General features: G+C 44.8%; 2 protein-coding genes across 2 annotated transcripts; one reads left to right on the top strand and one right to left on the bottom strand.

The window, feature by feature from the left end:
• Positions 1-26: 26 nt before the first annotated feature.
• NDUFA1 (NADH:ubiquinone oxidoreductase subunit A1) lies at positions 27-1895 on the top strand. The gene is made up of 3 exons (XM_030575004.1): positions 27-198; positions 599-688; positions 1745-1895. Exons 1-3 carry the CDS (start codon positions 97-99, stop codon positions 1763-1765), a joined length of 213 nt encoding a protein of 70 aa, XP_030430864.1. The 5' UTR covers positions 27-96; the 3' UTR covers positions 1766-1895.
• Positions 1896-1994: 99 nt separating this feature from the next.
• LOC115657311 (putative defense protein 3) lies at positions 1995-10006 on the bottom strand. The gene is given in 6 exon segments (XM_030575003.1): positions 1995-3066; positions 5654-5718; positions 6361-6476; positions 7456-7496; positions 7499-7561; positions 9746-10006. Coding segments are annotated over 6 exon segments (573 nt in total). The 5' UTR covers positions 9954-10006; the 3' UTR covers positions 1995-2986.
• Positions 10007-14345: the final 4339 nt, after the last annotated feature.

The raw sequence follows: 14345 nt of genomic DNA, 5'->3' as shown, positions 1-14345 counted from the left end.
GGTGCCCTGGGCGTAGTCCTGAGGCGGGGCTAATGCGCCTGCGCGTTTGCAGGCCTCGGGACGGCTCTGACTAGCGCAGCGGTCGGTGGTGGCGGGATGTGGTACGAGATTCTGCCCGGCGCGGCCCTCATGGGCCTGTGCCTGACCATCCCCGGCGTGTCCCTCATCCACATCCACAGATACCTCAACGGAGGCAAGGTCAGGCCGGGCCGGGCCGGGCCAGGAGGGGCTGGGGGCTGGGCCGGCTACGGACGGAAAGCGGAGGGGGCGGAGATGTGACGGGTGACTCGGGGGAGGGAGGTCTGGGGGGGGATATGGCGAGTGACTCGGGGGAGGGGGACCGGGGGGGGATATGGCGGGTGACTCGGGGGAGGGGGACTGGGAGGGGGATATGGCGGGTGACCGGGACGGACCCCTTGCCCGGTGCTTGTGCTGAGTGAGCCGCTGGAGTCCAGCAGAGAGCGCCGCTCCCCTTCCCCCACCCTGGGAACCACTTGAGGCCTTGTCCGAGCCCCGGCGGCACACTCCTGCTCCCCCCTCCGCGCCGTGTCCAAGCCCCGTTCTCCCAGCGTGGTGACACCCTGCTCTGTGTGTGCAGGAAAAGAGAGTCGCTCGCCAACCCTACCAGTGGTACCTGATGGAAAGAGACAGGCGACTGTCGGGGGTTAATGAATATTATCGGTCCAAGGTAAATTCCTTCCAGCGTAGAACGGAGCAGAGCTATAATACAAGGCAGCTGAACTCTGCAAAATCCAAACGCCTCAAAAGTCAACCAGCCAGGAGTTGAAAAGGGCAGTTGTAGGTCTCTGCATTGAGCACTAGCTATTGTTTGAGCTGAGTTAGACCCTTGGCTGGGTTCTGCCCTCTGTTACCCTAACTGAGGGTAGAACTTAGCCTGCTAACTGGTGCAGACAAGAAGTGCTTATTTTTAATGCATTGTCTTACATCTAATCAATCGACTGGCTTGCTTTGATTGGTTCAAATCTGGATGCAATCTTCTTTGCAAACCCCAAGCGTGACTCTCTTAGCATTAGTGTCTTTTCATTCTCGCTTGATAGCTTCAGTGAAGCCTTGCTACTGCTAGTACTTAAAAGTGACATGCAAAGGGCTTTTTTAAGTGCCCATATTTGTTGCTTTATAAAATACAAGGAAAGTCTCTAATATTTTATTAGAAGTGGCCTGGTCTGTTTTTTCTAGGGGTCTCTGGGATGTTTCTAAGCATATGTATTATGAGCTGTCACATTAGTAGAAGAGGTTGGAATGTTTAATTTGTTATGTCCTTCCCCCAAGCCTATTTAGTCATTAAAGTGAAAAAAGGGTTAACGAAAACAAATTTTAAACAATGACAAAATTCTTTTCCCTCTGAATTGCCCAACTTTTCACTCTACACTAAAATGATGTAATTTCACTGATTCTGCAGTTAGCATAGAGTGTTCCTGAGCAGACAAGACTTAAATGTCTAATGTGAAAAACCTTTTCAGATCACCTTCAGTCATAGTACATAGGGATGGTATAATTTGCACAGCCTTGATGAATTGTGCCTCTTCCCTTTGTAACTTCTGTAATGCTATCACTACAGTTTGCCTAGTGCTACCACCTCACCCTTAATGGTGCTTTAGTGATTCTTTCCCCCATTTTTAAAAAAATTGCATGCTTTTTGGAAGATGCTAACTTAAACAGGGCGGTGAGATTGGTGTAAATTCTGTATGGATAGTTAAAGAGTGTATCACTTTTTGTTTTTCAGGGACTGGAGAACATTGACTAAGAAGCAACTCGTTGAGTGAAGAGTCCTAGTTCTTGTACAAAGCAATTTAGCTCTAGTAAACATGCATGTATATTTGATGCAATGTGTTATACGTTGCACATAAACCTGGAAAATAAAGTAGGTTTCTGCACTTGTTTTATTGGTATAAACTTTACAAGGTGTATATTGAAAATAATATAGCCAGCCATAAACATTCTGTAGTCAAACATAGAAAAAGGAATACACAACAGAGGTAGGTAATTACCCTAAAGGCATAGATGTGCTTCCAGCTAAGAAACATGCAACAAAATTTAGTGGCATTTGAGGGAGAGTTAAATCTATTTTATTTATATAGCTGCATAACTATCTGCAGATATACTAATAGACTACTAAGCTGCTGTAAATAGCAAAAATAACCATTTATTGAGGTTGTGGCGCCCCCTCATGAAATTGACATGCAATGAGTAATGCTAAGCCTTAATTTCTTATTCATTACAAAGCTGTTAAAAGCATCAATTTCTGCTGTCACATCAATTGTAGGATACCCTTCTCAGAAAAGAGAGGTTGCAAAGAACAGCAGTAATAAAGTCATTTCTTAAGAAGCCAGTCATTTCTTTAAGAAATTACTTTTGGAGTGTACCACTACTATTAATGTACCATTAGTGAATACACTGCCATTGTCTGTTAATTCTGAAAGATGTTTTGTACTATTGATGTATAGCGAAAAGATCAACAGATATTGTAGAGAGATCCTGATATGTACCATTCCTTGTATAAATCAAAGGTGTTTGATCTTATATAGGTTCTAATTTAGAATGCAGTTGAAGTCATGGCGTTCATTTTATTTCTCAGATCAGTTCTAGCTGCTCTGAGATTTCACTATGGCTTTGTACTACTCAACTTTAACCTTAGTCCTAGTGTACATACAGATCATGTAATATTAAAATGGCATTGGTTGGGGTGAGAGGGTAATACCCAGAGAGAGGACATTATTATACTTGTATAACGTGCCTGTAGGGAGTTAGCTGTACCAGTATAACTATGCACTAGAGGGTTGTATTACTTAAACTATATTGGTATAGTTTAAAAACAGTATAACATGTGTAGACAAAGGCCTTAGGCGTCCAGCATCCACTTCATGGCAGAAGCAAATGCAGTGATTGTATACAGAGTCTGTATTTGTTCCTTAGCCATCAAATAGATCCTCTGAAACTCCAACACTTACTGCTTTTGCCTGGTTACTTATATTAAGTGGAAAGACATCATTGTCACAATAACAACTGTCCATGTAAACTTCTCAGCACCACATGTAACTTTAGAATCTGTAGTTTGGAAAACAAAATTAATTATCTTCAATTTAGAATTAATTTTCATTACACAGGTGAGGCAACATTGATACGAGTGTGATCCTCGGTTCCCCCCCCCCCTTTTTCCCTGTAGTTAAAACAGGGTTAAGCAGTGAGTGGTTGCCACTTGTTCACTATCAGTAGCAGTACCTAGTAATCACTGTCGTTTTTCAGACAACCAACATCCATGGATTAACAAAGTCTAAGCACAGTTGATTGTGAAAGCGATGAACAGGGCATTAATTAACTTCTAAAACTTTTTGAACTACTTTGTTTTTATGGCATGTTTTATACAACGATTGATATGTATGCATTGTACCTAGACTAAATGGAAAAAACAACACCGAGGTTGTATGATGTGCCCCAGCTCCCACAGTAAGTCAGTTGCAAAATGGAGCACAGTGAGACAAGTGCCTAGTTTCCTGCTCTAGCCATTGTATACTGCTACCTTGATGTGTTAAAGCATCAATAACTGGATTATTAATCTGACAAACATATACAATGACTTGCTCCCTCTCCTTCCTCACTCCTTGTCTGTTCTGTGTAGTTGCAGGTCTTCAGAGGGTGTACAGTTGCCTTGTGTCCTTACTGCTAACTAGAGACATTTTGTGTCTTGCTTTTGAATATCTTTCTGACTGATAGAGCCAATCCTATCATTTATTATGTTGGTTTTAAAAATATAATGCTCCTGTCTCAGGGAAGTCATTCCATGAGTCAGACTAGAACAGATTAACTACATTTCAAAAGTGTTCTTGCTGTTAAACCGAGCAGCTACAGAATAAATGAATACCAGTAAAGATAGCTGATTTCTGGATGACACACACTTAATATAAAATTTGTGTCAAAGAACTTCAACTAGATAGTGCTTTTCTGGTGAGTTACCTAGGCTTGATGCTTAGCTAACTCAGGGGGATAGTTCCAAATCCCCTTCACTCTAGGCATTTGAATTAAGTATGATTTGTGGTTTCAGAACTTGTCTTTTCTATTTAAAATGAAACCTTATACTGTCCCTCAAACTCTTATGCAATTTCCCTATACAATCAGCATTTAAGACTTGCAGGGACCATTAGATCATCTAGTCTAACCTCCTGTATATTACAGGCTACCACCATCACCCAAGCATCTGCATGCAGGGGCAGATACTTAAGCGAAACAGTACTAATGACTTAAGACAAGAACAACACTTAACTGCACACTAAAGCCCTGGAATAATGATCCCTAAGCAAGTTGCTGTAACAATCTATAAAATAATGGCCTTTAAATTGTTCTTCCTAATGAGCAAGCAGCTCAATGACCTTTTGTTTTTATATTGAGGAGGAGGTGACAGTATCTTACTTCCTTTTATTATTTACTCAATAACTCCAAGCACATTACAAACTTTAATGAATTAAACCCCAGTATCTGTGGGAGGGGGGCATTGCCAATCCTTATTTTACTGGTGAAACTCAGGTACAGTTTACATTAATTATCCATGATCATATGCTGAGTCAACAGAATTTAGGAGGCCTGACTTCCACTCCGTGCCTCAAATGTGTCATAAGTAGTCATGTAATTAACAATGTTGGAGCAACTTTAGCAGACATTTGTTCCTGCATAGTTTGGATCACTACTGCTAGGCTGTGTTACTGAACAGGTTTTGAGACTAGCATGCTATATGCTAGGGTGGCCAGATTTACTGAGCTTCTTAGCCACATACAACAATCTTCAGACGTTCAAGAGCCAAGGCACAGCTGCCAGGGTTCAGGGCCTCAGCCCCAGGGGAGGTGCTTGCCAGGGTTCAGGGCCTCAGCCCAAGTGGCTGAACCCTGAGCTTCCACAGGTGCACCCTGAGACCCAGATTTGAGCAACTGCAGATATTAAGTCTTCATATAGTTAACACTGAAAAAAACAAGAGCCACTATCTCTTTCATAGGCTGTGCAACAGCATGCATGGCAACCTTTACAGTAGGGTTACACTGGTATGCATCATTTGGCCCTCAACGTAGCTAAAGGTTTTCTGATTAGCTACGTTGAGAGGAAGATACTCATTCCCTAGCAGAACCAGAAACAAAACCAGCTCTCTACCCTTCTGATGACTTGGATATTTGCATACACAAATTCCTGTTGGTGCAAGTTACTCTTCTACCCCGTTCCAGCTGGAGGAGAGAGTCAGCTCTTCGAATAACTAGTCTATTTTTCTTCTTCTCCCATTAGCTTAGTAGCAGTGGCTGACAGTTTACTCCATAACATGAGTCATAGCTTCATAGGAGATCTCAGCAGAAATATATTCTCAGACTGGAAGGAGCTCAGAGAAGAGCAGCAAAGATTAGGGGGGGCTGGAGTGAATGAGTTAGGAGGAGAGACTAAGAGCTACACGTGAATTCCAGCTTAGTGAACTAAATTGATCACTTGTATGGTGAAGAAAAATAATTTCAAAGCAAACTGCACGCAGACTAGCACTCTGCATTTCTGATACAGCAGTAGCTTTTCTCTTGATGCATCTTTAACTGCCATTTGCATAAATGGCAGTTAGCTACACAATCTGCTGTCTTCCATTGGAATGATAAATTCACTAATTACTCACCTCTCCAGATCACTTTGGATTTGACACCAAGCCAATAAATTTCATGAGACTGTGCTACTGTTGCCCTGTTCAAAAGGAAAAGGAGCAGTGTAACGTTATAAAATGGGAAGAATTCCCCCTCCCACCCTACAAGGATATGCCAGTAACCCATTGTAGCCTTTCTGTGATGGCATTGCTGCTTTGCTCATAAATTCGTTAGCAAATGGTAATGTAAGCCTAACCTCATGGAAAAGTGAATCCACCCTTTCTTGCACACAGAAAAGTGAGCTGTGGCTGACAATTTCAGATGGCTTCTCAACTGAAGATCCTTCCCCTCCCAGAAAGGATCAAAATACTATTCCTGCAGTATAGCAACATTCTTCTGCTTTATATCATTTGTAATCCTAATAGTGTGAATCAGCACTCATTAGTTATGTGCAGCTTTCACATGTCTGGGGACACCCTGCTGCTGATTGAGCCCCTAATGTATTATGGGTGAAATTTTCAGATGCACCTAAGTGGCTTAGGAGCACAAGACCCTGAAAGTCAATGGGGCTTATGCTCTGGAATCACTCAGGTGCTTTTGAAAATCCTGCCCTGTATTAAACAACTGAACCTTTTCTGACTGTATTAATGTATAGGGAGAGAAAAAAGAAGAAAACTTGTTTGAGATGTCCATTGTGGGGAGGGGATTTCATTGAAAAGGGAACTCTCATGAAGTTGCTTACATGAATGTAATAATGGCAGGGCAACCAGAGGTTGGAGGCAGCCAGGTATAAGTGGCCAGGCTTGTTTTGAACTCGGTGTTAGAATGCGTAATCGCACCTTTCGGTTTTCCAGAGCACTGCAAAGAAAAGTATCAATCCATGCATTGTTTAGTTACAATGAATAGTGTACCTGTCACACACATCCCCAGACTGTGGAGAGCGCTCTCCTGGGGTGATACAGAAGGAACTTTGGGGGGGGTGCAGTGGGCCCTGGTACCAGCCCCCATTGGGGGTGAGGAGGGAACACCACTCAGCCCCATTCTGCCCCCAGGTCTGGTCCCAGCACTGCCCCATGCTGAGGCCATGGCTTTGACTCCTGGCTGTGGCTCCTGCTTCCAGCCCCATGGGACAGATTGCATTACAGATGAGGTGGGTTACAACAGAAAAAGGTTGGGGACCACTGCACTAGGTGCATGTACAATCAATTTGTAAACAAACAAAATCCCGTTTCCTTAGCAACGGTAACATTCCCCTTCCCTCACCAAAAGCCAGGGTAATAGACATCCCATGCAACATGCCCTGAACAATCCAAATGCTTCCACCCTGCTCCAGCTCCAGCTCCACTGAAGTCACAGGACTCAAGCACTGGCTCCTCCATCCCCCATTCTGAGGTATCCAGAGAGCTGTGATATGAACAAGGAGCAGTGGAGAAGGAAATCCAAGCCCTGCAAACCTGTGGATTCTGCCTCGCTGCATAGAGGGAACCCCTTCTGTGCCCTTCCAAGCCATGGCAGCACAGCTGGGCTGTATTGGCTGAAGGTCCATGGTTGCACTCAGTTGCAGCGAGCACTGGGAGAGTTAATGGTTACTCAGGTTGCATCACATCTGTGTGTAGTCTCCTACAACTCACAGTGTGTATGTGGGAGAGGGAGGCAGAGCATGCTGCTTTCCTGGGCATCCAGCTTGGCTGCTCCACCGCTGAGATCCCAGGACAGCTCATTGTGTCTCCTGTTTCCCAGCTGCCTTTGCTGTTGTTTCGCTCGCTACGTTTAATTTCACAGTATTTATTAAGCCACAATGCCCCATAAGGATAGCAATGAGAAGCTCCCAGCTTACCTGTAGGAACTTAGTGTTATTGGCAGGATTCTGCCAAGTGCAGCAGTGGAGCCAAAGGTGCGAGCTTCCAGCAACAGGCCTCTGTATCCCGGCCCTACAACCTGAACTGGAAGATAGTATAGGCATCTAGCACATGTTAATCACCCATAGCTGGGGCTGGCTTCTCAAACAGTACCATTAATAACTCCAAAGATACACCAGATATCTTTGCACATCAGCTGTGTCTGCAAAAATAGCCCAGTGATTAGTGTGCCAGTCTGGGACTTAGGAGACACTGGCTCAATTCCTTCTTTGCCACTGACTTCTTGTGGCACCCTGGGCTGGTCACTTAGTCTATCCGTGCCTTGATTTCCCCATCTGCAAAACAGGATGATAGTAGCTCCCTGTCTCAAAGGGGTCTGCAAGTTGGGTGAGGTGCTCCTTTACTATGGGTCTGGGGCAATATAAGTACCACAGAGACCAACTGTGAAAAAGGCTTTAGATAAAATTCTGCCCTCGGGTAGCTGGGTGCAGCTCCCATTGAGATTATAAACAGGATTAGGGACAAGGAGCAAGTTTTCCTCTTTAGCTTGTCCTTGCAGCTCCTAAATGCTGCTCCTGGGGCTTCTGAGTAGGCACCTAAGGCTTCTTCCTCCTTTCCTGGCCTTGAACAGCAGCACATTCCACCTCCAGGAGGCAGCCAGGGTGTACAAGGAGACAGGACCTGAATATGCCAGGCAGTGATAATCACTCCTCAAGAAAAGATACATGAGAATTGGAAACAGTGCAGAGAATGGCAATGAAAATCATTAAAGGTATGGAACAGCTTCCAGATGAGGAGCAACTTAAAGGACTGGGATTGTTCAGCTTAGAAAAGAGACGACTAAGGAGAACTGGGGGTATACGATAGAGATCTATAAAATCATGACTGGTGTGGAGAAAGTGAATTGGGAAGTGTTATTTACCCCTTCACATGACACAAGATCCAGGGGTCACGCCGTGAAATTAACAAGCAGCAGGTTTAAAACAAACCAAGACAAGTATTTCCTCACACAACACACAATCAACCTGTGTCACTCGTTGCCTGGGAATGTAGTGAAGGCTGAAAGTATAACTGGGTTCAGAAAAGAATTAGATAAGTTCCTGCAGGATAGGTCTATCAATGGCTATTACCCAAGATGGACAGGGACACTATCGCATGCTCTGGGTATCCCTAAACCTCTGACTACTAGAAACTGGGACTGAATGAAACTGGATGGATCATTCAAAATTGCCCTGTTCTGTTCATGTCCTCTGACACATCTTGCACTAGCCACATACTGGCTTAGGTGGACCATTGGTCTGACCCAATATGGCCATTCTTATGTTCTAGGATCAAGGGTTACAAAGAACCAGAAGAGGAATGGACTGGGAGAAAAGTGAAGAGAGGGAGTCTGAGCCCTTGGAAAAGGAGGGCAGAGAGGGTCAGATGGTAGCCATAGAGAGAGGTGAAGAAGAAAGACACCGGAGACATTTTGAGACTGAAAGGAAATGAAGAACACACTGCACCATATGCTAAGCAAGTAACCAGGCATGAGTCAGCAGGGGGAAGGATGGTCTTGTTACTAGTATACAGAACAGGGAATCAGGCCTCCCAGCTTCCATTCCCAACTCTGACACTGACTATGGGATGTGGGAAAGTCACATCTCTTCTCTAGCCTCAGTTACGCATCTGACCACCAACTCACTTCACATGGGTCACCAAAGAGCTAGTAGATGTTAATTTCTGCTTCCTGCCTTCCTTGGTGCAGAAACAAATCACTGAACTATCGGTGATAGCTCTGCAACAGTGAAAAATTCCCTTAGCATCTGGTGCTTGTTAAAATCATCCACTGATTTACTAGCATTGGCCCAATCCTGCCAAATGCTGGATTCATCCTATGAGGGGCAAACCTTTGTCTGATTCATCCCTAGATTATCAGTGTCAGTTAACAGAATGCAGCCATATCATGATTATTTGCTTGACATATAGACCTGGCAGACTTTAAAATAACCTGCATAGTATTTGTAATGTCAGCTTCTCATCTCCATGTAGCTCTCAGTTTGTTTCTCCTGATCCTCTCCTGCTGATCTGCTCTCAGTTGTTTTCATTCATTTCACTAAACAGAAGTTTACTAAACACATTTAGGGAGAAAACATGATGAAAAAGAGAGGCTCCCTGATAATACTGATCCGTTTACACAGAAAGCATGCCAAATGCAAACAGCTATGAAGAAATCATGGATTTTAAGTGAATCTTACCCATCCAGTTAAGAAGTTGGAACTTAATTACCATTAATCGGCTGCCTGTTCACGAAGGAAGATGCGTCCACCTGGATCTCATAGGGGGCTGGACTTGCCTGGGGCTGGACCCCCGTATGCACAGGCATCATATTCTCACAGGCTGATGCTGGGGCTCCTGTTGGAAAAGCAACACAGAGACAAACAATGCTCCAAAAGACGATGTAGCCAAGGAGAAGTGAAGGACTCCAGTGAGCCATGACTGGGGGACAAGAGGTTGCCTCTCCTTTGAATCAACACTAAATCCTCTCTGACTGAGGCAGAGGAAAGAAAAGCAGGGCTCTGCTGAGTCACTTACCCTCAACCAATTAATTTTCTAGCCTTGGGTTTTGAATGCTTTTTGCCCACACGGCCTCTGAATGAGGGCTGTGTTCAGTGGTTTCTAGCTATTAGCTATCTGCATAAGGGATCTTTCAGAATAACAAAGGGTATTTTGCTTTCATTTCCCTCCTTACAACCCACTTCTTCCTCCTGCTTCCCAATGTTAATTGCGTTGCCAAGGGGTCTCCAACCCTCCCTGTGCTGAGGTTGTTCCTGGTTTTCTATTGGTCTGAGTTATACTGTAAGCAGCTCAGGGCAGGAGCCTAGTCCTTCAAGTGTTGTGTAAAGACCAAGACTCATGACGCTGTAGGGATAAATAACAAGGCGAGCTTTCTGCTTTTTGCTGGAGATGGGTCTGAACCAAACATCTAGATCTGAGCCCCCGAATCCAAGCTTCACACAGTTGGCCCCTCTCTATATGCTGAGCATTAGTTGGGAAAGGAGGACAGTTCCCCTATTAGTGCTGGTGCTCTATAGGAAAGCAAATTAAAAACATAACCCATCCTTCTCTGCTGCCTTTGTCCTCCCTACCCATTCCCCATTCATACATTCAGGACTGCTGGGCTCTCCGACTAACCCCCATGTCACTCCTCCACTTCTTTGGTATTTTTCTGTAAAAGGTCACTGAGCAGCTATCAGATTGTAGTAATTTTTGGCCACTACCAGCCTGGACTGTAAACAAATCTGTTCTAGGGATTAAAGACTCTATATCCTTATTATCAATCCCCTGAGCATCCATTCCCTGCATTCTATGTCCTAACAGCTCACTCTTTGGCATTAATCTTTCATGAGTAAGTGATGCCAGAACAAACCTGTGGCCTGGAGATCTGAAGGGTCCATGACTTTCTCTTTACATAATCACAGTGAAATTACCTGCAAATTCACTGATCCCAATCTACACCTTTAGAAGTGACATTTTCCACTGAATTGCTATTACTCTGATTAGACTCACTTACCGAAACAAAATTGCTTTCCAGCCAAATAGGAGTTAGTACTAGAAAAATGCAAGGGAGCTGCTGAAGATGTGAGAGTCAGAATTCCTGAACATTATCATAAGAAAGATTAAAGGGCTTATCAACTTTCCCTTCAAAGCCTCTGCTTGTATGGCAAATGCCAAGGCTGGCCAGGTGCTCTCTGTACCCTGACAAGAACAAATGGACATTTGTTCACATTGCTGGTGAGAAATTTACAGCAGCCTTCACAAGGCAAGAGAGGAGCGATTAAAGGAAGATTAAAGAGCCACAAAAAGGGAAGGGAGTTTGTTGTAGGCAGAGGCAAGCAAGGAAGGAAAGAGAAAAACAGCCCTGACCCCTTTTTGGGGCATCAAGAGTGCAAAACAGGGAACAAAAGCCATTAAATAACAGAAGATTCAATCTACTCTGCTCACCCTGGGGGTGGAGCCAGTGTGAGTGGAGAATCAGGCCCTCCCTAGACACATTCTTCATGAAGGGAAGGGCTGGATTTTCTGAAATGCTAACACTTCAAGACCCCACTGAAGTCAATGGTAGCTAAGGGTGCATAGCACTTCTGAAAATCAGGTTCTTTATGGTTAACATATGCATGCTGGGGAAGCTGCCTTGCCCTCTGATATTATAATAACTCTATTCCATCTAATTGATGGCTTGGTAATATAACTGCTTCAAAATTTGGTTTCATGCAGCTTTTTAACAAAAATGAAATAAAAGTATACGTACTGAAGTAAATGGAACTCCGCTGACTCCACTGCAGTATTAAAGAGAACTTTGGCCCAAATTAGACCCAACATTTAGATCTGTATTTCCCCACGTTTGGAGGGGCTCTGATTGGACCCATCTCTTTTCTGCGTCTTAAAATATTGTTTGTGTTGCTAAGCACTGAGACCCCAATACTTTTCTAAGGACACCCTGAGCGGTAGCTAGGACACGATGTTTTAGGTTAGCTGACATGGAGGATAACTCAGCTCCCATGGCTTCATTTTCAGTCCATGACCAACTCATCATGCTTTCTGCCTCAGCCTATCTTTTGAAAGATGGAGACAGCTTGGGAATCAATTAAACACAAAACCCAAAGATCCTGTCACAAGCCGGTCAGTTACAACACTGGAGGGGGAGTGGGAAGGGAGGAGATAGGACAGATGATGAAAAAAGGGACTGTGTGTGTGAAGATCAGGGAGAGAAAACTGAGTAGGAGAGCACGAGGGAGAGAAGGAAAGGATGCCAAGTCCTCTGCTGCTGCTGATGTGGAGCTCCTCGCCATCCCAGCTAAACTGCGCAGCTGGTGAAAGGCCGGACAGGGCCATTTTGGGTCCGATTACCCTTAGTCTTCCAGAAAATCAACATGCCAGCGTTTGGCACCCATAGACTTCCCTTCGACCCCCACCACAGGCACTGGGACTTTAGATGCTAGGAGACAAAGTGAAAAGAAATAGATAACAGGGTGAATTTGTCCGCTTGGACCACACCTATCGCCAGGTTCCCTTGCACCCAGCACATGGGAACTGCTCTGCTTTGCACTTGGAGAGAGACACTTTTACTCAGGTAGTGGTCTGCCCCTGAGTGCTTGCAAAGTTCCTGTTAGTTCCCTATCACAGACCTGATCCAGCGCCCTCTCTTGGCCACTCACGAGATTGCTGAGAGATTAATTCAAGCCTTTTGAAACCCCTGCTGTTGAAAGCTTCCCCGAGGAGGGCGGGCGGCTTAGTTGGCTGTAGCACATTTCCTGGGCACCAACTCTCACAGTTACCCCTTCATAGAAATGGAGACCCTCAGCCCATCTGCCTCATGCCCCCACCTCCATCGCTGACCCCCTAGATACCTCAGTAATTTAAACACACCGTCTCCCAGAAGCCCACTGAAGGTGCAAGGCCTCTGGGTTACACACCCAGTCACTTTGCACAGGGCTTTACACTGCAGTTGCTGTTGACTTAATCACAAGAGCTATATACAGAGCCACACAAAAATAATAAAAACCTACATGCTCTTCCCCTCACTGTAGTTTAGCCTTCCCTTGGGACTCCTTGGAGAACCATCTATGTTCAGGTCAGCAGGGTTCCCTCTACCTCACCCCGCACCTACAGCAGCTTCCCTTACCTTAAACAGGTGAAGGATGGCTGGAGAGAGAATGACTGCGTGCAAACAGCAGCTTTGGCCCTTTATATTCTTCCAGCCCCTTAAGAGGTAACTCCCTGGTCAGCCTTAACAGGTGACCACAGAGTCCTACCAGAGGATTTCATTGTTAGGCAACTTCTCTCCAACAAACTAGGTCTCCTAGCTGGGAGCCAGTCTTTGGTCTAGAGCTATTACATTTCAATGGTCAAGCACTTAAGTTAACAACCTTCTTTTGCCAGCCACCTTTGGAATTCTAGTTCAAGTGGGAGACAGAGATGGCCAACTGTTGCATGTTTGAAATGGGAGTTTGCAGCTTGGTAAAGACACATACAGAGAGTTCATAATCTCACATAATTCATAAATTGGACAGGCAGCTTCCCCAGATCAACAGAGCATGCCTGAGAGGGCAGATTTGGAACTAGTGCCCAGACTCTGCCCAGACCCATGAAGCATGTGGGATCCAAAAGCTGGGTCCAATACAGTGACTGTTCACATGGGGGAACCCAGCCACATTTCATGGATAAAATTGCCACCTCTGAAGTTAAAAAAAAAAGCGAGGGTGGGAGGGACTTCTGGGATTATTCTGAGCCCATAAACCTGAGAGCTGGTGGGGTGTACTGAGCACTTGTACAGATTTTCCAGGACAGACAGCTACCTCTAAAAAAATAACTTAAAATAAAATAAAATAAAAAGGATGATCATGGGAATAGCTGGACAGGTGGCAACGCTATCCATGGACAATATTCTCACTTGGGCCTGGTGGGGCTCTTTATAATGAAAATCCACTGACAGGACTCTTCTCACCTTATGGAGCATGACTTGATGGAGAACTGGAAGATATTCCCTCTCTGATGATTACCATGGATATACTACAGCATACGTCTTGGTGAACAAGATCTGCCTCTTGCCAGACAGATAGTAAGTTTTTCTTAGTTGTCCGTCACAAGCCCTATCCCCCCTCTTTGGTTCTGGTGTGATCTATCCTGCAGCTCTTGGGCAGTTCTGCAGCATGTGTCAACACAGCACCTTCCACTTAGTTCCATTTGTTCCTGCTTCCCTCTTTCTTGGTCCCAACACTTGTCTTTTCAGAATCTCTCCACCTCTTTCTGTGAAGGACTCCCTGCTCTGGCAGTCCCCCTGCCCAGTGTTTTGAAGGGGCTGGAATTCTCTTCATTGGTGACTCAA

The sequence above is a fragment of the Gopherus evgoodei genome, chromosome 9, assembly GCF_007399415.2.
Source record: "Gopherus evgoodei ecotype Sinaloan lineage chromosome 9, rGopEvg1_v1.p, whole genome shotgun sequence".
In the NCBI taxonomy this organism is placed as follows: domain Eukaryota; kingdom Metazoa; phylum Chordata; order Testudines; family Testudinidae; genus Gopherus; species Gopherus evgoodei.
This window is presented reverse-complemented; position numbering and strand designations above follow the sequence as displayed.